Raw genomic sequence first — 27,006 nt, 5'->3', positions numbered from 1 at the left:
TTAGCGCCCCCTACAATTTTCATCACTCCTCTTTGAAAAGCTTACTACAGTTTTACGATATTTTCTATCCTTCCCCCTTGGGGTGTTTGTATTTTGATTCTAAGTGTTGGAAACCAGAATAAAAGGAGATAGGATCTTGCAGAAAATGCATTTTAGGCCCCTTTCAGGTAAACCCTCCAGACCGCGAGGTGCTTTTCCCGGTCCCAGGCCAGGTCTATCCGTGCGCGTATTTAGTGCCGCCCCCATCCTAGTCCCGCGCCCCAACTCCAGACTTCGAGTGCAAGAGTTGAGGCGGTACTCGCTGCAACCCCACAGTCAGCCACCAGGAGGAGACAGCGGCCGCAAGAGCCAGGAAGCCCGGTCCTATGGTGGAGGCGGCGGAAGCGGAAAAGGCGGGACTTAGGGCGCTCGTTACGTCAGCACGTAACGGTTTGGCCGGTTCTCGGGATTAGAGGGTGGCCATTTCCTTCGTGCGTCGTCGGTGAGAGGAGCTCTGGTGGGTTGTGGAGTTCGGCTGTCATGGCGGAAATAACTCAGGAACGTGTAGAGGATCGACTTCCCGAATTACAACAGCTGGAGCGCACTGGACTCTTCAGTGAGGCGGAGATTAGGTGAGAGAGCGGAGGAAAGAGGAAGGGCTGGGGCGGGCAGAGGAGAGGCAGTGGCGTGTGTGTGGCGGGGGCGTATATAGGGGGCAGTTGGGTTTTTATTTTTTGCTAATATGGCGGAAGGCCGTTTACAGATTTTGATGTTACCTAGAATTAATTTCTCACTCATTGCTAGGGGATGCGTCCTTTTACCCCGCAAACAGTATGTTTCTTCATGGAGCCGAATTTTGAGGCTATAAAGGTGATAAAACCAGGACCCCTAACGGTCAACAACTAGCAGCAGCCCCGACACAGTAGCGGGGGTCGGAAGGGGAGTCAGACAAGTGAAACATTTTTTTCACGGTACAGTGTGCTGTAAGTTGCTTGTAGCCGAGTGTACTGCCTAAAGATGCCAACAGAGTGCTGTGCGCCTGGGGGTATGTGTGAGTGCTCTGTTGCGTCTCACTCTGCGACACAATGAACAGACTGTAGCCCGCTAGGTTCCTCAGTCCATAGAGATTTACAGGCAAGAATGCTGGAGTGGGTCGCCATTTCCTACTTCAAGGGATATTCCCGACCCAGGCGTCTCTTGCGTCACTTTACCACTGGACCGTGGGTCCACGAGTGATAGTTTTTTCTGAAAAGACTTTGGGGATCGTTTAATTCAGTTTCATGTTTTATCCTAGGGCTTAGTGAACCACGACCAGCATGTAGTTATTCATTAGTTTGTTAAAATTTAGTTTAATCGTTTTTAATAGCTTTCTGTGACTTTTTTCATTTTACAGTGACTGCAAATGTAGTACTGTGACTATGGGAACCTTTAACATTTGTTAATGAAACATAACATATTGTTAATTCTTTAATAACTGTTTAGTAAATGTTATTGTTACCGTTAAATAGAGGCGATTTTTGGTCTTGCACATCTTGCTTTAATTCTAATATACCCATGTTCATTTCTTAAATACAGCGAGTCTTCCACCATAAGCCCTTTGTAGTAATGATACTGGTAGAGACAATCCAGTTTGGTTTTTTTTCTAATCTGCTTGTTGAGAATTCAGAAAGAAGAGGAATTTAGGAAAGGAATTTGTTTATTATTTAAACTGAAGTGACCTGAATTTGGAGGAAAAGAAATCTTTGCTGGTGGGACTATCAGTGGTCCAGGCAGTCAATTGAGGTGATTTACATGAAAGTTTTAAAGTACATCTTCATGCTCTTGAGACCACATAAGTCCTGAAACTAATAAATATTGTAAATCAATTATGCCTTAGTAATAATAATAAAGAATACAGAAGTGATTGTATGAGAGAATATTTGCTTAATGAAGGATGATAATTTGGGAATTAATGTTTTGGCAAATATATGTTTTAAATATATTGAAAATAGACTTTTAAAATTCCAAAGTCTTTAATTTCTGCGTATGTCAAGTGTTACATTTTAAGTGGCTTTCTCCTCAGGGAAATCATTAGGAAGACTTCCGAACTAGAATACGGAATACATCGAAGAAGTCTTTCAAAGGACAGCTTTATCAGATATGTTCAGGTGAGTAATTTTACTACCTCTGAATCCCCTCACAAATTTAAAGTCAGTTATAGAATAGGTAGCTTGATGTCAGTTTCTTTTGAACTTCTGGAACTGATGGTGAGTAGAAAGGCAGTTTTTGAACAGGAATAGAGGTGACTTGGGAATAGTGTTGCTCTGCTAAAGCTTTAGTCCTTGGAAAACAACATTTTATTATTTTGTAGGGTTAGTACATCAGAGACTCCAAAAAACCGGTGTGTGGGAATTTCAGCAAGAGCTTTGATTATGTCTTGTGGGGAAAAATAAAGGAGCGTGAGTTTGATGCTAGCAGGTGGTTAGAAAGTTAATATTAGATGCTTGTAGTCTGTTGATTTAGAAAGAGGTTAGATTTGCTACAAGATTCTTCAGTCCTGTGAATGAATGGAAGAATTGAGTGAAGATAAAATATATATGCTAGATCAATTTTCAGTTTGGCGAGAATAATCTGTTGGAGGACAAATTCAGGATTCAGAAAGAACCCAATAAGAAGATGTTGTAAGTCTTACACTTTAAGACTAATAAACATTATAAGAGTAAAGGGTCTAAAGCTTAGATTAAAAAAAGACCTAGTTTAAAAAAAAACCTAGTTAATGAATGATATATGATTAAGAATGATACCTGGGTAAGAATCTTGTATTTGAAAGGTCCTGAGGTTTAATAGAATAGCAAGGAGAGATAAGAAAGCCTTCCTAAGTGATCAGTGGAAAGAAGTAGAGGAAAACAATAGAATGGGAAAGACTAGAGATCTCTTCAAGAAAAATAGATACACCAAGGGAACATTTCATGCAAAGATGGGCACAATAAAGGACAGAAACTGTATGAACCTAACAGAAGCAGAAGATATTAAGAAGAGGTGGCAAGAATACACAGAATAACTGTACAAAAAAGATTTTCATGACCCAGATGGCCATGATGGTGTGATCACTCACCTAAGTCCAGACATCCTATAGTGTGAAGTCAAGTGGGCCTTAAGCATCACTACAAACAAAACTAGTGGAGGTGATGCAATTCTAACTGAGTTATTTCAAACCGTAAAAGATGGTGCTGTTAAAGTGTTGCACTTAATAGACCAGCAAATTTGGAAAACAGCAGTGGTCACAGGACTGGAAAAGGTCCTGTGTTTTCATTTTCAGCCCAAAGAAAGGCAATGTCAAAGAATGTTCAAACTAATGCATGGTTGCACTCATCTCAAAAGCTAGCAAAGTAATGCTCATAATCTTTCAAGCTAGGCTTCAGCAATACATGAACCAAGAACTTCCAGATGTTCCAGATGTTATAAAAGTCAGAGGGGGGGGGGAAAGGCAGAGGAACCAGAGATCAAATTGCCAACATCCGCTGAATCATAGAAAAAGCAAGGGAATTTCAGAAAAACATCTATCTCTGCTTCATTGACTATGCTAAAGCCTTTGTGTGAATCACAACATACTGGAAAATTCTGAAAGAGATGGGAGTACCAGACCACCTTACCTGCCTCTTAAGAAACCTGTATGCAGGTCAAGAAGCAACAGTTAGAACTGGACATGGAACAATGGACTGGTTCCAAATTGGGAAAGGAGTACGTCAAGGTTGTGTATTGTCATCCTGCTTATTTAACTTACATGCAGAGTACATCATGCAAAATGCCAGGCAGGATTCAACAGAAATTAGATCCCTTCCTGTTGAATAGCTAAATGTGTTGGGAAAACTAAATCTTCTAAAAATAATGAATGACTTCAGGTTGGGAAGAGTTTCTTTTTTATTTTTGTTTTTTAAAATTTTGTTTTTATTCTTTTAAACACCAAGAACATTTTGTATTGCGGTATAGCGATTAACAGTGTTGTGATAATTTCAGGTGAACGGGAAAGGGACTCAGCCATACATATATATACATGTATTCATTCTCCCCCAGGCAGGCACATAACATTGAGTAGAGTTCCATGTGCTATACAATAGGTTTTTGTTGGTTATCCATTTTAAATGTAGTAGTGTGTACATGACCTTCCCAAAGTGACTGTTCCTTCCCTCTGGCAACCATGAGTCTGTGTTCTGAGTCTCTTTCTGTTTGGTGAGTATGTTCATTTGTGTCTTTTTTTTTTCTTTTAGGATTCCATATATAAAGGATGTATGAGATTTCTCCTCAGGAAAGGTTTCTTATTTAAATTGAAGTGTAGTTGATTTACTATGCTGTGTTCATTTCTGGTGGATAGCAAAGTGATTCAGCTATTCATACACATATATGTGTGTGTATATATACACATAAAATCTTTTTCGTATTCTTTTCCATTATGGGTTATCCCATGATATTGATTATAGTTCTCTGTACTATATTTAGTAGGACCTTGTTGCTTATGTACTTTATATATAGTAGTGTGTGTATCGGAGAAGGCAGTGGCACCCCACTCCCGTACTCTTGCCTGGAAAATCCCATGGACGGAGGAGCCTAGTAGGCTGCAGTCCATGGGGGCGCTGAGAGTCAGACACGACTGGGTGACTTCACTTTCACTTTTCACTTTCCTGCGTTGGAGAAGGACATGGTAACCCACTCTAGTGTTCTTGCCTGGAGAATCCCAGGGACGGGGGAGCCTGGTGGGCTGCTGTCTGTGGGGTCACACAGAGTCAGACACGACTGAAACGACTTGGCAGCAGCAGTAGCAGCAATAGTCTCTAGGTCTGTCCATTTTGCTGCAGATGACCTTATTTCATTCTTTTTTTATGAATGAGTTGTAAGCATAAACCATGAAAGAGAAGACCAATTTGATTCTTAAAGGTAGAAATTTCTGTGCAAAAAGGAAAAGATAAATAATGTAAAAAGACAAGCCACAAAATGAGATAAAATATTTGCAGTACATATAGTAATAATCTAGAATAAGTAAAGAACTAAAAATCAAGAAAAAATGACAAGTGGAAAGAAAATGAAAACAGGAGAGCTAGGAACATGCAGTTCACAAAGGGGAAGCATCAGTCATTGGTAAACTTATGAAAAGATGTTCACCTTTCTAGTAATCAGGTAAATATCGATTAAAACCAGGGTGCACTGCTGCTTTATGGCATCACATTTATAGACATCTTAAAGATTGACATTATTAGTATATAGTTTGTTCCACTACTTTGAAGAGCAATTTGGCACTATGATAAAATCGGAGATGCATGTATTCTGTGACTCAGTGTTTCATTCATTGAATATACAGTGTATATTGAGGGCCTGTTACGTTCATGGCACTAGCCAGTCCAGTGGGGGTACAAAAATAAACAGACAAAAATCATTGCCTTTAGGAGCTTACATGTTAGTAGTAAAGTTCCTGGATGTATCTACAAGAAGATCTGTTCAAGATTATTAATTTCAACTTTCTGTAATGGAAAAATTGGAAATAAATACTACCACAGGAGAAAGGATAGGTAAATTGCACTTTCTTATAATTAAGTACTATACAGCAGTTAAAATGAATGGACTTGAATTCCGTGTGACAACAAGGATATATCTAAAGTCATAATGTTGAGTAAAATAATGGAGTGATGGGTTCAGTATGATACCATTTGTATCAAGTTTAAGAGCATTTAAGACTGTATTACAATAATTGAAGTCATGCTTGTTAATGATAAACTGAGTCAAGATAGTCATTTCCTCTGGGGAAGAAGAAGAGTAGAATCAGACATGGTTCATAGGGGGCTTTGCCTTTATTTGAAATGTTTGGTTTCTAAAAATATCTTGAAGCAAATAGAGTAAAATGTAGGCTTTGATGTAACTGGTAGCTGCTTGAGTTCAAACATACAGTTTGAAATATTTTGTTAGTTTTAAAATGGGGCATGAGATCTTGTAAGGTTCTGTGCTTTCTTTTTCTAGTATTCCCGCCCACTCACCCCCCAGCCCGGTAGTTTCCAGACTTAGAGAGGAATTATACAGTAGTGGTTTTTGGAGAGTCTTAGAGGTTCTCAGGGGTCCTTTAGAGGTGAGGGTAGGGAGAGCCAATTAGGGACTGTTTCAACTAGTACAACCCTGTTTATCTGCTTTATTTGCTTGTACATTGGCTAAAAATACTATTTGAATGGTTGATTTACTGAAAGTTGGCACACACTGTTGTAGACTAGGTTGGATTGATGCAGTAAATCCTATAAGTCTTACAGCTTTAGTAATATGTGTTCTTTTATCTAAGATATTTGTATTCTAATGTATGTATTTGTGAGTTTTATAGATGTAAGGTGCATTTTCAGAGAATGCTAGATACTTACCGTAAATTAGGTTTCTTGATAGAAAGTTATCTTCTGTTTTATACTCTTGATTTTTATTTACTTTATAGTTTTATAGCCTCTAAATAAAAGGTTATAATATTTCTGGTTTTCTTTTTTATGTATGTTTTTCTTTCACAGTTTGAAATTCATCTTTTGGAGCTGATCCAGAAAAGAAGAGCTGTAAGTAGATTTTCTGAAAGTTGGAAAAAATACAGTATTAATTAATATGACTCTAGAACTTGGGTTTGGGAAGCAATTGGCACTGATAATTGTGTGGTAGTGTGCTCATAGTGATATTTTTAACTGTGCTTTCTCTGTCAGTACTGTTTAAGATCAAGTGGGAATGCTGGTTTGGATAAGTGGGATTAAGCTGAGGCTTTTTTTTTTAATGTCCTTTTTCAGCGTGTTGGATATACATTTAAGAAGGATGAGATTGAGGACCCTATGATACGTCGGATACAGAGTGTCTTCCAACGTGCATCGATTAAGTGGAAAGTAAGTGTTCACTGTGTCCTTATCTGTAAGAGATGTGAGGACATGTATTGTATGTGTTATGACTTGGATGCTCAAATGTGAGGTTGTGGATTCTTATCATGGGTATCTTGATACTTATTCTAGTGATAGTATCATTACTTGAAACCATATTATCAACCATTAAGAAAATTGATTGCATTACCTTAGAGTTATGTTTTGAGGATGATGCTGAAAACAGTGGATTTCATACATATTTAAGGATCATAAAATTATCTGAGATGTGTTTGGTTATGTCTCTCTGTAAAATACCCTGAAGACTTGAGGTGGAAGAAAAGGTGAGAGTTGTTGTTCAGTCGCTAAGTGGTGTCTGACTTTGCAACCCCATGCCAGGTTTCCCTGTCTATCTTCCCTTTATTATCTCCCAGAGTTTTTCCACTGAGTCGATGATGCCATTGAACCATCTCATCCTGTCGCCCCCTTTTCCTGCCCTCAGTCTTTCCCAGCGTCAGGGTCTTTTCCAGTGAGTAGGCTTTTTGCATCAGGTGGCCAAAGTATTGGAGTTTCAGCTTCAGCATCAGTCCTTCCAATGAATATTCAGAGTTGATTTCCTTTTGGATGGACTGGTTTGACCTTGAGAGTAGGGGCAGCAGCTCATTAAGTTGGTTTTTCTTCAGGTTTGGTTCTGGGGCCAGGATATATTATCTGGGAAGTACTCTGGTTTCTTGGGAATGACAAATTTTAATTTGCGACTCCTGATTGAGACCATTTCAGAAGTGCTTTTTTTTTTTTTTTTTTTTCTGAGAAGTGCATTTAAAAAAATATATTTCCTTGGCTGTGATGCATGGCATGTGGGATCTTAGTTCCCCAGCCAGTGATTAAACCTGTGCCCCTCGCATTGCAAGCATGTAGTCTTAACCACTGGAGTGCCAGGCAAATCCCTCAAAAGTGCATCAAACAAATTGGATAGATTTTTGTCTTAGAGCATGGGAGGGTGGGGGTGAGGGGGAGACAGACAGTTATCATGGTTAAGAGATCTAAAGACTGGGTGAGAGACAGCCTGATAGGCTGAGGGATGTGGTATATAACACATTGGAATTTCTGAAATCTCTCTCTGTTGGAAACAAAATTAATGAATGCAAAGATGTATATAAAATTTCAAATTCAGGCAACTTACTACATTGCTTTTCTTGCAGGATGATGTTAAACTTTGGCTGTCTTTTGTAGCCTTTTGTAGGAAGTGGGTGAGTATTGGGCAACCCTGTCTTATTCTCTTTTTCCTTTTGGTTAGCCTGCATGTTAAACCTCATACTTGATTGCTGAACTCTATTTTATCCTAAGATGTAGGGAAGGTTAACAAACAGGAAGAGAACTCAAGAATGTGGGACTTCAGTGTAACATTTGTGTGTCTGAATGACTATATAGATGGCTTCTATATCAGTTGAAAGGAAAATGATCTTTATTTGTATTTGTTCATTAAAGTTGAAAACATTTTTTAGATAATGTTAAATATTTATCTGTAGTTGTTTAGGTAGAAGAAAGCTCTGAGTGAATCTTTGTTTATATCTCCCTAGCAATAACAGATCTCACCTCATTGGATTTTACAGGGGGGTTACAGTATAGTCCAGATCACTTAGAAGTTCATAGCAATGCCTTTGCTGTGCAGGAAGTAGAATTTTCCCTTTTCTTTTATAGGCTGCCAACGTTCAACTTAGCAAGTTATTTTCTTCCTTGTTGGCCTTTCATTCGAACAAGCCAGGTATGGTGATATCCTCGTTAGTTCTTTGTCTACCTTTTTTTGTGGACTCAAACCATTTTGGAATTTATTTTGCTTTATAAACCTGAAAGAATTATTTTCAGGACCTGAGCATAGCATCTTGGCCTCAGCAGGTTTTATTCTTAAATTAGCTGCCTTTTAGTTCATCACTGCCTGCTGTATACTAGTAACTAAGCTACTAGATACTGTATCTGTGGGCAAGAAGGACTGCAGTTCTTTTTAACTGATGGTGGAACTCTTTAGTGCTTTGAGGGGTATTCTGTTTGGAGGCACTCAAATCTGAGGATTTCAGAAACTTAAAGAAATACAGGTTTTTACAAGGGTTATTCCTGGACGGCTCAATGGTAAAGAATCCACCTGCCGAGTGGGTTGGGAAGGTCCCCTGGAGAAGCAAATGGCAGCCCACAGTATTCTTCCCTGGGAAATTGTGGGCGGGTTACAGTCCATGGATCACAACGAGTTGGACACGACTTAGTGACTAAGAGCAGCAGTGGCACTGCACAGGGAGGAACTCAAGGAGAAAACCTTCTCTTGGGAACACCGATATTTTATAGTGGAGATGCTTCAGTGTCCTCGAGTATTAGGCTTACCCTACACAAGATTCAGAATTGGCTGCGTTTGGCACCAGTTGATTCAGAAAGATTCAGCTGGAAGGCGGTAGTGCTGTCAGCACCCTGGAGGTTTGTCTCAGATGTGAGAGCATGAGAACACATGAGTGGGCAGAGGAGAGAAGACCCCTGGAGGCATGTAGCTTCCAGGTATTGTATATATGAACTCTGCTCAAAACTCTTGTTTCAGAAGTCACATGCTCAAGAAAGTGCAAAGCAGTGGCTCTGTACTGTTCAGAGTTCTCCTAGTCCAGACACAGTTACCAACCATGGGCCATTTTTACCAAAAGCAGTCTTCTCTGGTAATAGCTGATTGTATGAAGTTTCTAGCAGAGAGCTAGAATGTTAACTCAAGGTTAATTTCTCATGTAGAAGGAAGGGCAAAGGTTTTTTTCTTTTAAAGCCTTTATTCCCAGTAGGTACAGTAGAAAAAATTTTAAATTATGAGTCATTTAAAAGAAATCATTAATATTTAAGTCATTTTTCATTTAAATGAAAAATGATTTAAATACAGAGAAAAGAGCAAAATAATTTATTTCATTGACTCTAAGATGCACAATTTTTCCCAGCATTTTAACACTTTTAAAATTTTTATGTGACTTAAAAATGAGATGATTGACCTTGGATCTGATGAAATAGAGTAATAGACACATAAGTACCCACAGATGTTAACATTTACCAGTTCGGTTCAGAACACTTTTTCGTTTTAGATAAAGGAGCAGTACTTTATAAAAACTGTTGGAAACTCCGTATCTCCATCCCCTTCTTCTTGATTGTCAAGGTTAAAAAAAGTTGGGTATAAAAATGGGAGCATTGGTCTTTTCATACCTGACTTGATTACTTGATTGAAATGAAGTTGGATGACTTCCACTTACAGGTTTGTGGATTTTGGCGGCCAAATGGGAAATGGAAGACTGCTTTTCTTCAGAAAGTGCAAGACAGCTATTTCTTCGGGCTCTGCGCTTTCACCCACGTTACCCGAAGCTTTATGAAGAAGTGAGTGTGTGTGCACATAAGATGAGAGTGATGGCTCTGTTTGGTCCTCTGGAGAAGACATGTATGCTTCATTAAGTTAAAAAGGCTTTGATTTATGGAGTCTCAGGATAAGTAAGGGAGCTGCTGGGGAAAAGGGGCCAGGAGAGTATTTATTTCTTGGCCAGTAGTAGGTGTTTACCTTGTTCATTTTTGGTGAGAGATGGCGACTCCTACCTTCCCATTATGGTGGGAGGGATAGGGAGCTGAACTTTACCTTTCTTTAGTTGAGGCTTAAGGTTCATCTTTATACTTTTGTACATATGTATATATGCACTCGTTTATTGACTCTCCCCTCCCACCGTCTCCTCCCCTCCACTTCTTCCTCCCCTCCTCTCCCTTCCTGCTTCTTTTGCTCTTTTTTTCTGTAAAATCTGGCATGGCCAAAAGCAAAAGAGCAAAAAAACCATACTTTATCAATGTCAGCTAGTTTCATAACAAGGTAAAATACAATAGTCTGTCCAAACTTTTCAGATCTGATACTTACAAGTAAAAAGTGTCATCTTACATATTTCTAACTAAAAAATTATCTCCAAAGGTAATTAGTTTGTTATTTCCTTTTTGTGTAGTACTTTAGGATGGAGCTGATGCATGCTGAAAAATTGAGGAAGGAAAAGCAAGAATTTGAAAAAGCCGACATGGATGTGGTAAGATCCTAATATACTGTCACTTGTTAAAAAGATAAGAGTGTTTGGAATCTTCTTAGGAGTAAAAAAGTCTTTGAGAGCACTGTTCGTGACCTTCTGGTCTGCCTGTGGCTGGCGGGTTCCATTCCAGTGCCATAGAAGCTCCAGCACCATGTGACTGACTGTCTGGAGGCTCTCGGTCTAAGGTCTTGGAGACAAAGTGAGATAAAAAGGAAATCTTTAGAGTTTTTTTTTTTTTTCTTTTTAAAAATTTATTGTTGGCTGCACTGGGCCTTTACTGCTTCGTGGGAGCTTTCTCTAGTTGTGAGCGGGAGCTACTCTAGTTGTTGTGTATGGGTCCTAGAGTGTGCAGGCTTTAGTAGTTGTAGCACGTGGGCTCAGTAGCCGGAGCACATGGACTTAGTTCTCCAAGGCATGTGGAATCTTTCTGGACCAGGAATCGAACACGTATCCTCTGCATTGGCATGCGGACCATCCAGGAAGTCCCAGAATGTATTTTTCATTCCAGCTTAATATTTGGAAACTTCTAATGTCTTGCATTGACTTAATTAAAATGGGCCTAGTAGTAAAAATGGAATTCTGTGCTTTTAAAATAAACTCTTGGACTCATTGGAGTGGCCCTTGAAATCATTCCTGATGGAATGGCCAAAAACTCTTCTTTATGATCTCATTCAGTGATATGTTAATGGTTCTAAGGAGCTCAAGAAAGGTGGTGAAATGTATGATCCCTAGCCTCCTTTGTTTTTCTATTCATGTAATTTTTTACCTGACAGAGTGAGTTTAAAGAAATAAGTTTGAGGATGTCAGAGCCGAAAAAGGAACTTCTCTATCATCTGTTACAGTGGTTTCCAGCTCTGAACTTTTTAAACTAGCTAAAATTTTACATAGAAGGGTAAACAAAGCACGTAAAACCTGACCTATTAAGGGCAAGATGGAGAGTAGGGCCTTAAGCTGTGTGATCTTGCTATAACTCTAGGAACCTGGGAACGCAGTTGTAAGATCAAAGATCTTGTTCAGGCTGCACATTTGACAACTGAGGGAAACTGGCCTAGAGAGAGGTGTGATTTGTGTCATGTGTGATTGCTGTCATGTGGCACAGTTAGTCTAGGGTTGTTAATTTTCACCCTAGTGCTTTTTCTACTTGTCAGCACCATCTGTTCAGTTCTTTAACATCACACTCTTTAGGGGAATCTCGAGCATGCTGAAGAAGTCCTTACAGGCGAGTTGGCACGGATCGTCTATAAGAATTCTATAAGTGTAATTAAAAGTAGGTATCTTTTGAAAACTTATTTATGGTGGGAAAATGAAACACTATTTATAATGAGGAAGACCATTAGCCTGTTTTGAAAATTTCTGTTGGAATGTGTAAAACTCATGATTGTAGGAAATAGTGTCCTGTTTCTTTAAGAAAATACAGATTTCCCCTTGGATTATAACCATGTTTTGATAAGTTTTTGAGTACCTAAATCATGTGGGGAGTTGAAAAGAAGTAAATGATTTAATTAAGTTCCTTTTTGCCCTAAGACACTTAGAATAAAAGTTAAAAGTACTTAATGAATACTCAGATATTAACAAAGACTCTGTATAGTGGGACTGTTATTTTCTTCCCCATTTTCTCTTACTTCCCATTTTATAAAAAAAACAAAACTAATGCTAGTACTTTGAGAAAGTGCTCCTTTAGAGTCTTACTCCACTTCCCTGCTTTGAAAATTTTAGGTGCAAAATTTCATGTGTCACTGCTTTCAATTGCACAGCTGTTCGACTTTGCCAAAGATCTGCAAAGAGAAATTTACAATGAGTAAGTAAAGTAGTGGAAAGATGAATATGTCAGTTTTGATCTTAGGGTAATGATTTAAGTTGGATATTTAGAGAAGGGGAAGGGAGATATCATATAAAATTCTTGGGGAGAAAGCTGTCTTTGAACTATTATATCACAGTACATAAATGTATTTTTTAAAAATATTTATTTATTTGGCTGTACCAGGACTTAGTTGTGGCATGTGGGATCTAGTTCCCTGACCAAAGATCGAACCCAGACCTCCTGCATATGGAGCATGGAGTCTTAACCACAGGACTGCCAGGGTAGTCCCTGAAAAATGTATTTTTGGAGAAGTTGTTTGACTCACTTACTGGCTTTCCTTGGGAAATAGTTTATCTTTGTTCAGCAAGAAATATATCCTATGACTTATGTAAAAGTCTATTCTTGCTTTCCTGACGTGTTTTTTTGTCCTTAAGATGAGAGTGAGTGAATGTTTATAGTTCAGTGCTATAGGTAATCAGACTTTATTGTTTTAATGTCTGGTTGTATGGTTGAAGAATTATTTGCAGCCTAACTTGTGGGTCCTTCACTCTTCGGAGGACTCTTACTTTGATAGGAGGTAAGATAGAACTTGGATCTGTTTGCTCTGTGGATACCTTTAGGTTTTTGGTAGAGGATTAGACTCCTATTAGAGAAAACCCAGAGCCTGGTTATGAGAAGGTTCTCCTGGGCTCGAGAACCAGGACAGCCAATCTTGTCACACATACCTGCCTTTGACTTTGACATCTAATTTGTAAGCTAATATTTATGAATGAGACAGTCTGCAGTTAACAAGTGTGAATGCTTGTTAATGGATGGACAGGTCTCATCCATTGATATTTACATAGTGAGGGTGAAGACATCTGAAGAGCCTGTGGGAAATGACTCTTGTGATGAGGGAATTGATAAAGAAGTGTCCTCCGTACATTTCCAGAGCATTGGGACTCTCTGTTCTGATAGTCTGAATAAGTTACTTGTCCTAGGTTGATATCACTATTTTTTAGCCTTAAGGCTCTGCACACAGACGACCCCCTCACTTGGGACTATGTGGCCCGGCAAGAATTAGTGATTAAAGCACAGCCTGGAGAAGAGCTGCCTACAACTAAACAAGCCAAAGCGAAGGAGGTGGGCCGCCGGGAAGAGAAGTGCTGTGCTGTGTACGAGGAGGCGGTAAAAACTCTGCCCACAGGTGAGCTTCCTCAGGTCCTGTGCCCCGAGCAGCGATGGTGTTCCTGAGTGGGAACCTGGAGCTTCATTGTCAGGAACAGAATCAGCTCTGGAACCTCTGTGGTAGCTTACAGTGTGCCTAGCTGGCTTTCCACTTCTTTCTCTTTTATGATCTTGCCCGAGAGCTGCAGCATTTGTTCATTTATTTGGGGAAATAAATTATACTTCAGTTCAGTTGATCTGTTGTGTCTGACTCTTTGCGACCCCATGGACTGCAGCACGCCAGGCTTCCCTGTCCATCACCAACTCTTGGAGCTCGCTCAAACTCCTGTCCATCGAGTTGGTGATGCCGTCTAACCACCTCATCCTTTGTTGTCCCTGTCTCTTCCCGCCTTCAATCTTTCCCAGCATCAGGGTCTTTTCCACTGAGTTGGTTCTTCACAGCAGGTGGCCAAAGCATTGGAGTTTCAGCTTCAGCATCAGTCCTTCCAATGAATATTGAGGACTGATTTCCTTTAGGATGGACTGGTTGGATCTCCCAACTGTCCAGGGGACTCTTAAGAGTCTTCTCCAACACCGCAGTTCAGGAGCATCACTTTGGTTCTCAGCTTTCTTCAATAGTCTAACTCTCACATCTATATGTGACTACTGGAAAAGCCATAACTTTGACTAGACGGACCTTTGTTGGCAAAATAATGTCTCTGCTTCTTAATATCCTGTCTAGGTTGGTCATAGCTTTTCTTCCAAAGAGCAAGCGTCTTTTAATTTCATGGCTGCAGTCACCATCTGCGGTGGTTTTGGAGCTCCAGAAAATAGTCTGTCACTGTTTTCATTGTTTCCCCATCTATTTGCCATGAAGTGATGGGACCACCAGATGCCATGATCTTAGTTTTCTGAATGTTGAGTTTTAAGTCAACTTTTTTCACTCTCCTCTTTCACTTTCATCAAGGGACTCTTCAGTTGTCCTTTGCTTTCTGCCATAAGGGTGGTGTCATCTGCATACCTGCGGTTATTGATATTTCTCCCGGCAGTCTTGATTCCAGCTTGTGTTTCATCCAGCCCTGTGTTTCTCATGATACACTCTGCATATGAGTTAAATAAGCAGGGTGACAATATACAGCCTTGACGTATGCCTTTCCCCACTTGGAACCAGTCTGTTGTTTCATGTCTAGTTCTAACTGTTGCTTGACCTGCATACGGATTTTTCAAGAGGCAGATCAGGTGGTCTGGTATTCTCATCTCTTGAAGAATTTTCCACAGTTTGTTGTGATCCACAGTCAGAGGCTTTGGCGTAGTCAATAAAGCAGAAATAGATGTTTTTCTCAAACTCGCTTGCTTTTTGGTGAGCAAGTTGGCAATTTGATCTCTGGTTCTCTGCCTTTTCTAAATCCAGCTTGAACATCTGGAAGTTCACGGTTCACATGCTGCCGAAGCCTGGCTTGGAGAATTTTGAGCATTACTTTGCTAGCCTGTGAGATGAGTGCAATTGTGTGGTAATTAGAGCATTCTTTGGCTTTGCCTTTCTTTGGGATTGGAATGAAAACTAACCTTTTCTAGTCCTGTGGCCACTGCCGAGTTTTCCAAATTTGCTGACATATTGAGTGCAGTACTTTAACAGCATCATCTTTTAGAATTTGAAATTGCTCAACTGGAATTCATCACCTCCTCCAACTTTGTTCATAGTGATGCTTCCTAAGGCCCACTTGACTTTGCATTCCAGGATGTCTGGTTCTAGGTGAGTGATCACACCATTGTGGTTATCTGAGTCATGAAGATCTTTTTTGGTATAGATTTTCAGTGTATTCTTGCCACCTCTTTTTAGTACCTTCTGTTTCTGTTAGGTCTGTACCATTTCTGTCCTTTATTGAGCCCATCTTTGCATGAAATGTTCCCTTGGTATCTCTGATTTTCTTGAAGAGGTCTCTTGTCTTTGCCATTCTGTTGTTTTCCTCTGTTTATCTGAGGTTATTGATATTTCTTCTTGCAATCTTGAGTCCAGCTTGTGCTTCATCCAGCCAGACATTTCGCGTAGTTTGCATATAAGTTAAATAAGCAGGGTGACAGTATACAGTCTTGACGTACTTACTCCTGATTTGGAACCATATTGTTCCATGTCCAGTTCTGACTGTTGCTTCTTGACTTGCATACAGATTTCTCAGGAGGCAGGTCAGGTGGTCTCGTATTCCCATCTCTTGAAGAATTTTCCACAGTTAAAGATCCACACAGTTAAAGTGGCCCCATGGACTGTATAGTCCATGGAATTCTCCAGGCCAAAATACTGGAGTGGGTATCTGTTCCCTTCTGCAGGGGATCTTCCCAACCCAGGGATTGAACCCAGGTCTCCCGCATTGCAGGTGGATTCTTTCCCAGCTGAGCCACAGGGACCCCAAGAATACTGGAGTGGGTAGCCTATCCCTTCTCCAGCGGATCTTCCTGACCAGGAATTGAACCAGGATCTCCTGCATTGCAGGCAGATTGTTTACCAACTGATCTATCAGGGAAGCCGAAATTATACTGAGGAAATGATATTTCAGAAGAGGGCTTAGTCATCATTCCTTGATTATTTCCTGTTACACATTTACTTGACAATTTTGTAATATTGGAAAGAGTAGCGGGTACCTGACATGGATAGGCTTTTAAAATTTTTTTTTTAAGGCTTTTAATGTTTATATTTCTGCCATTTCTCAGTTGTTTTGCCCTCAATATTTGAGATATTTGATAGACTGTAATCAGAATAATTTATTTTTTTCCACTTCAAACTTTTCCTCAGGAATTTTTCCTGAGAAGATGTGAGGACTGTGAGACTAAAATAATTGGTGGTGGTCTGATTAACATAAGCTTTGACTTTTTCAGAGGCTATGTGGAAGTGTTACATGAACTTCTGTATGGAGAGGTTTACTAAGAAGACAAGCAGTCGCCTCCTCAGAAAGAAGGTATTGACTTTTAAGTGGTTAAAGTGGCTGAGTAGACAGTGTCTTCTTTTTTTGATACATATGCACACACACACAATTTTTTTTTTTGGCGGGGTGTGAAGGGCTTCATGGCACGTGAAGATCTTAACCCATGCCTCTTGCATTGGAAGCACAGAGTCTTACCCACTGGACCACCAGGGAAGTTGCGGAAAGTGTTTTCTGAAAGAACATGGGCACAGCTTCTTGGGGTCTGGCGTTTCCAAGAAGGTCATGCCTACGCACTTTTTCCTGACTTGAAAGGTCTGAGTCAGCTGCTTGCTCTAGTTCTGGCCGCCATGGTGGGGGCGCTCTTACTGGGCTGTGCCTGGTGCAGCTGCCCAAATCTGGGAGTTGTAAGTGAAACCACCTCAGTCCCTTCTCTGAGTTCTCAGAAGTAAAACTGCGTCTGTTCCTGTCAGAGGCCAAAGGCCCCTGCTAGGATCTTTGTAATGAACTGAAAAGATTTTTTTGATTTCAGAGGCTGGAAAGAACCATGGCTACATTCTGGAAGGCACATGTGCTGAAACTTTTACCAGAACACCAGTACAGGCAGTTGGTAAGGACACATTCATGCCAATTACATGTACTTCATTGTGGTTGGCTTATGCTTGTATCGTGTTTTTTAATATATATGGTTTTATAACTAAGCTCATTTGGAAGATTGGCATGGCAGATGTAGAGTTTAGTATCTGACTGTCGGTATTTGGTACGGGCCAGAAATGAAATCTGTACCAGTAGAGGGAGGAGTTGTCGTTTAGTGCATAGTGGGAAACACTCAAGAGTCATACTTGGGTGTATTTTGTCTGTCTGTCTGTTCATGTTTTCCTGAACCTATGCTTGGCTCCGAGTAACCGTTTGTACAGTAAAGACAGATAAGTTCTAGTGTTTTAAAGGGACATTTTAGTAAGAAGCATATTAACCCATCCTTATGTTCTGAAGTGGGTAAAGATTAATAGAGACCAGAATAATAGTGGGATTATTATTAATAATAGTGTGGGAATGCACAGGTCTAGACTGGATTTTGCCATGTAATAGGCAGACTGCTTAACCCTTCTGAGATTGTTGACTTGATTTTAGAGTGATAGTGATCCTTGTTTTTGCCACCTCGTGAAACTTGGGAGCATTACATGAGATTGTGAATGTTAATGTATTTAAATACTTTTGTAGGGGAAGAAAGGACAAAAATCTGTATTTATTGAGTACCTTTTATTTGTACAGTTCTTTTTATTTATATAATATACGTAATTTTTACATAACTGCCATTGATGTTTTGCTATTTTGTATTCTGTTTTTGTGTTAATGTTTTTTCTGTACTTTTTACGTGGATCTACAACATGTTAGTAGTGTATCGTGTTATACCACGAGTGGGTTGCCCTTCATCCGTTATAGCATCTTAGCTGTGAAAAATCCCCTATCTGGATGAGTTCAAATGCCAAAGTTTGAGCTGTTATTGAATACTGGCAAGACAGTCATTCATTCAGCTGTACATTCGTTCAGCTGGATATGTCTCGGAGTGCTTTGGTAGTCCTGTTCACATTCCATTATTGGTTTCTTTTGCCAGTCATAACTCTAACCATTTCATTTTTATTTTTATATATTTATTTATTTTTAAGTTTTGGCCGCACTGTGTTTCATGTGGCATCTTACTTCCCCAACCAGGGATTGACCCTGCATCCCCTGCTTTGGGTGCATGGAGTCTTAACAGCTGGACCCCCAGGGCAGGCCTGCTCTGGCCATTTCAGACATCATCTCCTCTTTACATTTCTGGCAGTAACCCTTCCAGACCTCCCTGCTTGTCACTGATCTAGTGACCTTACCTTTTGTGGGAGTCCTTCACTACACTGCCTCTTAACTTCAAATGCTTGGCTGATTGTACACCTGTCCTTTCTCCAGATTATTCTTCACAGAATGATCTTTTAAAATCAATTATCAGGTTATCCTGTGGCTTCCCATTGTCCTTTGGATAAAGCTGCTCAGTCTCCTTAATTTGGCCCCCGAGGAATTTCCAATCCCTCCAGTTTACATCCCAGCCCTCCAGTCATCCTGTGCTTCGATTTCCTTATGGATCCAAAGTTTCTGTCATCTTTAGCCTCTTGCTCATGTCGGTGGGAGAGTCTTCTCTTTTCCTGGCAATCTCTGCTTTCACCTGAATAATGCCTGATCTTCCTAAAGTCTCGGCTAGATGGGACTTCCATTTGGGGAGCCCTTTCTGATCACTGCCAAAGACAGTGCTTTGTACTCCTGTAGCGTATGATTCTTTTTCTGTGATCATACACATCACATTGTCTCTGGTGCTAGACTGGAGGCGCTGTGGGCGTTAGGGAACACACCTTACCTCCTCATTATTGAAGATTCAGTAATAATACACAGTGTGCAGTTACATGCTTGTTGAATGAATGGATTACATATGGCCATTTACTTACTGCTTCACAATTTTATAATGATTGGTTTTAGATTTTTCTGTCCCTGTTACAGTAGTGTGGACACAAACATTTTTGAACAGATTTCCTCCTGTTCATTTATTTCTTGGGTCATACTTGCTAAAGTAAGACTCCACAAGTTTATGCATGAACACGCTTATGACTTTTCAGAGAAATGGTACCAGTTTGTAGTATTCCAGGCTCTTGTTTGATTGAATGAGTTCTTTACCACAACACAGATAATAGTTTTATCTTTACTGATTTTTATATTCTGTTTGGTGGGTGTGGGTTTTATTGCAGTGAACTATGTTATTAACAATTTAGCTTTCAATCTAAATTATTTAGGCCCTTTGCTTTTTGGCTCTTTTCTGTTTTTTCGATAGTCTTTGGGGATAGGAACAGGACTGGAGGCGAAATTCCAATTAGATAACGTAGATCTCAGCTGTGACTCTTGGATGACCCTTTGTTTTCTGCAGAGCAAGTTGTTGCTATACCGAGAGTTGCTAAAGGAATCCCTGGAGGTGGCAGACGCTGGGGTGAAATTGTTCAGAAACTCAGAGGAGATGTGGCAGGTGAAGCTGGAGGCCATGATTTCGTTAAAGAGCGAGGAGATAACCAAGGTTTTTAACCAAGCCTTTGAGTACCTGAAACCCCAGGTCTGTGAGTTGGGTCTTTTGCATTTCGTTCTATTTGGGAAAACTTTTAAGACTTCAGCCAAAGTGCATTTGGAGTAGACTTGTCAGAGGAGAGCTGTCCTCAGAGTGCATTCATGGTAATGGTTGAAGGATCACGGGTGGAAGAATAACTTCCATTTACTAGCATGTTTCTACGTCTTATTTGAAATAGACTAAATTATGTAAACTTTTCTACTTCTATATCTGATAAGTGAAAAATATTAATAGAATATTATTTTCACATGCTTTCAAAGCTGAACTTGTCTCATTTTAAACATACATATTTCTAAACTCTATAAAGTTTATTTTAAAATTGAAAAAAAATTTTTATGTTTAAAAGAATAAGCTTTAAACCTTCATGGTGAATCTCATACTGGTAGGAGAAAAGCATTCTAGGGGTTAAAGTGGGGAGAAATCATAATTACTTTATTGCTTATCTCTGTGAGCTGCTGGGACGTGAGTGAAGTCCAGGCAGTTCAACCTGGATTAGTTGGCACTTGCGTTGTGATCCTGCACAGCAGACTCCAGATCGTACATAATGACCTGGATAGCTTGGGTGTAATTGTGGGTTGTTGAGTGCTTAACTGACAGATCATTGATAATAGTAACTTTAGGCAGTAGTCCCCAGGAGAGGGGAAGTAGAATTAACAGAATAGTGTTACTTTGGGTGACTGAGTCCAAAGGCTGTCGGTTTTGGCGTACCATTCCTGCCAGGCACCAAGGGTTCCATGAGGACAGACTGGGAATGACTTCATATTTCACATATTATTTCGGGGGAACATAACTTTATCGTGACTAGTTTTCAGAGCATGGCACTAAGCTGTCAGTTTCTAACTGTTGTATTGTGAGCAGATTTGTCTTCCATTGTGGTTTACTTGGGCCCAGTGGAGTGAAGAGGCCGGAACGCAAGAAGAAGCTGAAATGATCTATAAGGTACAGGCCCTTTCTCGTAAGTCTCATGTGTGGGTAATGAGCAAATAATACTAGTTGGCTAGCTTTCGAAGGATTTTTTCCTAAAGCACTGTTAATTCAGTGCTCTGGGATGGTTTTGGGAAATTTGTCTTGCTACCTAGATGTCTCCTTATGTAGCTTGTTTCTTTTTTCTTTTAAATTTTAGAGAGCTGTCTTTCGTCTCCGAGGAGATGACTCAGCCACTATGAAGGAAATGTACCTGGCTTGGGCTTATCGAAGTGGTGGTTACAAAAAGGCCAGAGATGTATTTAAAAGGTACTTACAGACACGTGCAGCTGTTGCTTGTCTCTCCACCCTATACCCAGCCCTTGGTACCCAGATTATATGTGAGGAATAAATCTTAAGAGCCTTTTGGTTCATGCCCACTGTGAAAAATTTTTTTAAAAAGAGAAAGAAGGAGGTAGGTAGCGAATAATTCATTATAATCCCATCATCAAGAGAAAAAGCATTTTAATAATCTTTTTAAAATTTGTCTTTCACCCCAATAAAAGTTAAAGGGACTTTTCTGGTAGTTCCTTGCAATGCAGGGAATATGGGTTTGATCCCTTGTTGGGGAAAGACATGCAGAGCAGCTAAGCCTGCCCACTGCAACTACTGAGCCCTTGCACCACAACTAGAGTCCATATGCCACAGTGAAAGATCCCACATGATCAGCCAAACAAATATTAAAAATAATTCTTCTGTTAAGTTTGTTTTTCACATAGCTGAGATTATACTATAATTGCATGCAGTGTACCACTTTATTGATGAACCTTAGACTTGCCTTTTTCCTGTCAGTAACAATTCTTTAACATTTATTAAAAATAACATGGATATGCCATAATTTATTTGGCCACAGTAACTGCTTTGATGAACCCTACTGCACAAATACTCTTTGTCCATTTTGGAAATTATTTTCTCAGAATATATTCTTAGAAATGGGCTTATTGGTTTCCTTCAAAAAGACCTTGAGATGAAGGAGAGGGAACTTAAAACCCTAAAAGTGAGAAAGAAGAGAACAGAAAGAAAACTGGGTAGGTGTTTGGTGGTGGTGAGGAGTTCAGGGATTGGAGACTGGAAATGGTGAGTGACTGGTGGGCAGGTCTAGTCCCCACACTGAATCGCAGCCAGAACTTTATCAGACCATGTGTGGTGGGGGCCCTGGCCCAGTGTTTACATTCATGGTGTGTAAGAGGCTTTCTGTCTCTGTGGAAGATAACTTTTCCCCCCTTCCTCTTTAGTTTACAGGAAAACCGTCCATTTTCAGTTGGTTTTTTCAGGAAGATGATTGAGTTTGAGAAGGAGCAAGTAAGTGTCCTGTCTGTGCATTTCTTGTTGGGACAATGGATTAGCACATACTAACCCGTGGCAGCATTTTGTTGTTTAAGAACCTCTCATCATAATACAGTATAATTTCTGGTCTCTTCTTCTAGATGTGATTTTAGGAATGGTAGTCAAGCAAAGAAGAAGAGAAACCTGTCTGGAAACTAGACAACTCAGACATCAGCTCATATAGCAAGCTACCCCCTTGTCTCCACAGTGCCCCAGTTGTCTCTTGTTCTGGGCTGTGCGGTAGAGAGAAGGCACTCATAGCTGTGGCTGGTGTTTTTAACTGAACTTGTAAATGAGCAAAAACACAGGAAAATGTCAGTTAAAAAAAAAAAAAGTCCAAATATATCTGTATTCTCATCACCAGTAACAACCAACCATATTTATTTTTATTTTTGTTTTTTTTTTAATCCTTTATTTATCTATGCAGTTCTGTACTGTTTTACTTCTGATGTGATATGTGGAGTTTTTCTTTTTTTCTTTAACATTATTTTGTAAACATATTCCTGTGTTTTCATATGGTATCATTTGAATGGTTGTCTTACTAAACCTGTAAATTTTCTTAACCATCCCATTATGTATAGGATGTTCCCAGATTTTTGGTATTGAAAACAGTGCTGCAAGCATTTTATTTGTATAGATTTTTTTTTTCCCCCATTTGAATTACTTTCTTGAGATCAATTTCTAGGCTTGGAGAATACTGGCTTTTTTTTTTTAATGGTTCTTTATTTACATATTGCCAGATAGTTTGCTAAAAGTTATACTTATGGTGATCATCGCTGCATATATACGTATATCATTATACTTGTTTTCTCCATATCTTCTCCATGTGTTCAGTTTGGTTTTCTCTTTGGTATTTTGATTTGTGTTTATTACTTTTCTTTGAATTTTGAAAAATTGATAATGAGGTTGAACTCTTTTAAGGTTTTGACCCCTATGTGGGTCAGTGATTTGTTTTTATAGTATAGGAGATAATCTAGCATAATAATTCATAGCCTGACTTTGGATTAATAACACAGTGGTCATGTACCTTGGACAAGTCACTTAATTTTAACCTTTGACATACTCACCTGTAAAGAAGGTCGTAATATCTGTTTCAGGGGGATATATAAGATCTGATAGAAGACTGGATGGAAAGGACTTTGCATAGTTACACATTTACTATGAGCCCTTCCTAAAGTGTGATTCTGTCTTTCATATGTGTGTAAGACACGAAGTAAACTGGCTTTCTGTAAGATAGTCCAGTCTCAGCAAAGAGAAATTGGAATGAGGACGTACTTATTTGACTACATAAAAAGATTTTTAAACTGAACATGTTTATCTGCTTTGAAAATGAAACAGGAAACAAAGCAGAGGTGGAGAATTAACATTCGTTGGTTGTAAAGGTAGTACTGGCAGGGAGCTGCTCCCTGGCGGTTCAGTGACTGGGACTCTGGGCTTTTAATGCTGAGGCTCAGGTTCAGTCCCTCGTCAGGGAACTGAAATCCCAGAAGCTGTGCTGTGCTGCACTGCCCTCGCCCCGCCACACAGACACACACACGGTAGTGGCTACTCTGCTTGGTGAATAATTCACCAGTATTTTAATTGAATCCTTATAGTTGCTCTAAAAGATACTGTTATCCTCATTTTATGGGTGAGGAAACTTGAAGGTCAGAGGGTTCAAAAAACCTACTAAAGTTCATGTAACTAGTATTTATATACTGTGCCTTGATAGAAACAATTTTTTAAAGTGAATATGGCTAGTATGTGCTAGAGCCCATATATTCAAGGAAGAAGTCCCTCACCATAGGAAATAGAACCTTCCCCATTTATTTAAGTCCTGTAGGGTTTCACATATTTTCCTGTGGAGCTGCCGTTGTTCCCTCAAGTGAGAATTGATTAGGCTTTTTGCAAGCCAACAGAGCAAAGTGCTTTTGTCACTGTTTGACATTTATTTCTCTCTGCCGCGTAGTGCATTTGACTTTTCTCTGGATAAGTTCAGAGTCAGACTGTGTTCATTTAAACCCATCTTTCCTCCCCTTCAAATACCTAATAGACAGTAGTAACAATATGTGTGGAATGAATTTGTGACATTACAAATTAGACTTTTGAGGCAAGATTGTCTGATTATTTATAGGAATCCTGTAAGATGGAAAACTTAAGAGAGTATTATGAGAGGGCTTTGAGAGAATTTGGAACTGTTGATTCTGGTAAGTAAACTTCAGTTATTGACACACAAGCCTGTTTGCATGTGTGGTCTGTAACCTATCATTATGCTTAGGATCTTATTTCTTAACTATTTTTGGGTCATGGCCCTCCTTGAGAATAAAACTTAGCATCCTTTCTCTGCCTCCTCACTTACTTTGTATGTAAATAGTTGCAGACATAATTTTACTGCTGATTTCAAGTTTACAAGCCCAGAACAAAGTCCATGGGTCTTTTATTAAGAACTCTGGATTAGAGGGAGATTTGCTTGGTTTGGTTCTTTTAAAAAATGTGATATTTGTAAGGAAAAGATTAAGGTACGTCAGAACAAAATGGAGTGGGTATTATGTCAGAGGAGTGGTGATAATAATTGACAAAGGTTGTCATGGGCAATTGCCACATTGTCTTAACTTAAAGGACTTGTAAAACCTATTTCTAGGTATAAGTATGTCATGTAAAGTCTGTTGACTTAGGAACTTAAAAAATTACACTTACAGATGTTAAACTCAGATTTTAAATTATACATTAGGTTTTACAAGGTTTCAGCATGCTTTCTGGTGAAATGAATGAAAACAGCATTTTTACTAACGTTAAGCAGGTTTTATTAAGCATGGTGACAAAGTTCTAATAAACTCAATGAGGTAAGTTGAACGTTGAAAGAGACTCAGCAAAATCCTCCCTCTAAAATACTTAGCATTTTTGAGTTGATGAGATAAGTAGACTGTCATGATTAAAGTGAAGTTTTCTACTTAAAAACAAGTTTTGATGTTGCGTACTAAAGAAGCTGAAAGTGAAAGTTGCTCAGTCTTGTCCTACTCTTTTGAACCCCATGGAATAGTCCATGGGATTCTCCAGGCCAGGATGCTGGAGTGGGTAGGCGTTCCCTTCCAAAGAAAGAAGAGAGAGAGGTATTATTTTACCTAGAAGCCACTCCTTTCTAAAGTAAGAAGCTGAGCGAGGTATTATTTCACATAGTTTTCTAGGAAAATAACTGCACAGAGTTGTTTCTTAGAAATCTTGCGCTGAATTGATATTAAATAATTAAGTTGACCTAATAAAGCCTTGTCAGTTATCTCATTGTATGTTTGGATTCCCTTTAAAGATCTCTGGATGGATTACATCAAAGAAGAATTGAACCACCCACTTGGTAGACCTTCGAACTGCGGACAGCTCTATTGGCGAGCCATGAAAATGTTGCAGGGAGAGTCGGTAGAGCGGTTTATGTCTAAACATGCTTTGCATCAAGCCGGCCGTTTGTGAAAAGAGGAAGAGCACAGTCACCTTTGTGAAATAGTGCTGTAAGCCCTCTGGGCACATTTGTTTTATGCAGTCATCTGCAGTTTGCCAAGATGGTGTCCCATTTTGAGGCCTGCTTTAATTTTGTTGACGTGTTAATCTTGAATTCCAGAAAAGAGAGCTGCTGTTTAATGGCCAGAAACCAGTTGTTGAGGCCAGATTATGTAGGTCCTAAATGTTTTTCAGAATACATGGAAACGATGTAACTGATCTTTTACTACACTTGGTCACGCTTGAGTAGCTCTAATCTAGACCTCTGTTCAGGTAAAATGGGGATGAAAATACAGTTCTGTTTTCTCCTTATAGAAGTATATGTGGTATGCATTTATTGTAAAAGTACGGAGGGAACAGAGTAATGTTGTAATCTTGTCATCTGGACTTAAACTCACTGGTATGATTTCCTTTGTTAGAATTGGATTTATACTGTTAGGTCATTTATTCATTCATTTATTGAGTCCCTGTCATGGGCAAGAAAGAAGACAAGGTTTTGGGATGGAAGTGGGGATGAAAGGAATAGAGCTGATGTCCTGAGTTGGTTGAAGCAGCAGAAGAGGATGCTAGGTATTAGGGAAAAAGTTGTTGTTTGAGAAGATTTTAAGAAATTATAAAAGTGTTTTTGTCTCTGGGACTGATCTGGAGAGAAATAATTACACTGGAGAGACCCAGTAACAAGGAAAGGCAGAGGTAGGGAGTAGCTTAGAAAGAGAAAGGCTACAGAGGCAAGGATGGAGGGTGGCTTAGAGCAGAGACGGGCATTCTTGGAGCAGAGGAAGTGGTTGTTTGAGTTGTATATCCTTCAATGTAACATGATGTCACTGGGAGAAGCATTCAGTACAGTTTGACTTAACACTGTTTCACTTAATATTACGTTGTTTTCCATGTTATTAAATAGCCTTGAAAATGTGAAATAAATCCATAGCATTCCATTGTATAGATGAGTCATGACTTATTTTATTAATCGCTTGTGGTTGGACCGTGTGCCATTTTTTTTAAAAGTACTGTTGGTGAAGATTCTTAAAAATCTTGTTCACATCGCTGGTTATTTCTTTGGAAGACTGACATCTGACAGAATTTCTGTGTTAAAGAATATAATTATTTTAAAGAGTATTGCTAAGTATTGCCAGTTTGCAATGTATGAAAATACTTCCAAGCATCATGGGTATTTTATATATTTTTTCTCATGTTAATAAGTGAAAAGGATTGATATATCCTTGTTTTTTTTTAATGTGCATTTCTTTGATGTTAGTGTATCTTAATATGTTAGACTGTTACTGTGTTTTTCCTAGTTCTCTTTTCATGTTTGACTTTTTTTAAATTTAAAAAAATTTTTTTTACACATTTGTAAGTTTCT

The 27,006-nt window shown here is 39.3% G+C and overlaps 1 protein-coding gene and 1 non-coding gene across 2 annotated transcripts; both read left to right on the top strand.

The window, feature by feature from the left end:
• The first annotated feature begins 448 nt into the window (after positions 1 to 448).
• On the top strand, positions 449 to 26,586 carry UTP6 (UTP6 small subunit processome component). Its single transcript, XM_065908653.1, has 19 exons — positions 449 to 611; positions 2,042 to 2,126; positions 6,489 to 6,530; positions 6,753 to 6,845; positions 8,018 to 8,065; positions 8,517 to 8,580; positions 10,084 to 10,202; positions 10,808 to 10,885; positions 12,071 to 12,152; positions 12,602 to 12,683; positions 13,688 to 13,872; positions 16,704 to 16,783; positions 17,280 to 17,357; positions 19,698 to 19,877; positions 20,748 to 20,828; positions 21,013 to 21,122; positions 22,088 to 22,154; positions 24,292 to 24,364; positions 25,462 to 26,586. Exons 1-19 carry the CDS (start codon positions 520 to 522, stop codon positions 25,617 to 25,619), a joined length of 1,797 nt encoding a protein of 598 aa, XP_065764725.1. The 5' UTR covers positions 449 to 519; the 3' UTR covers positions 25,620 to 26,586.
• On the top strand, positions 10,963 to 11,085 carry LOC136150442 (small nucleolar RNA SNORA54). The gene has a single exon (XR_010659865.1). It is a non-coding gene; the product is annotated as a small nucleolar RNA SNORA54 (small nucleolar RNA).
• Positions 26,587 to 27,006: the final 420 nt, after the last annotated feature.

This window comes from Muntiacus reevesi, chromosome 18, assembly GCF_963930625.1.
Source record: "Muntiacus reevesi chromosome 18, mMunRee1.1, whole genome shotgun sequence".
Lineage (NCBI taxonomy): Eukaryota > Metazoa > Chordata > Mammalia > Artiodactyla > Cervidae > Muntiacus > Muntiacus reevesi.
The sequence above is the reverse complement of the archived record's forward strand: the minus strand, read 5'-3'. Positions and strand labels throughout refer to the sequence as shown.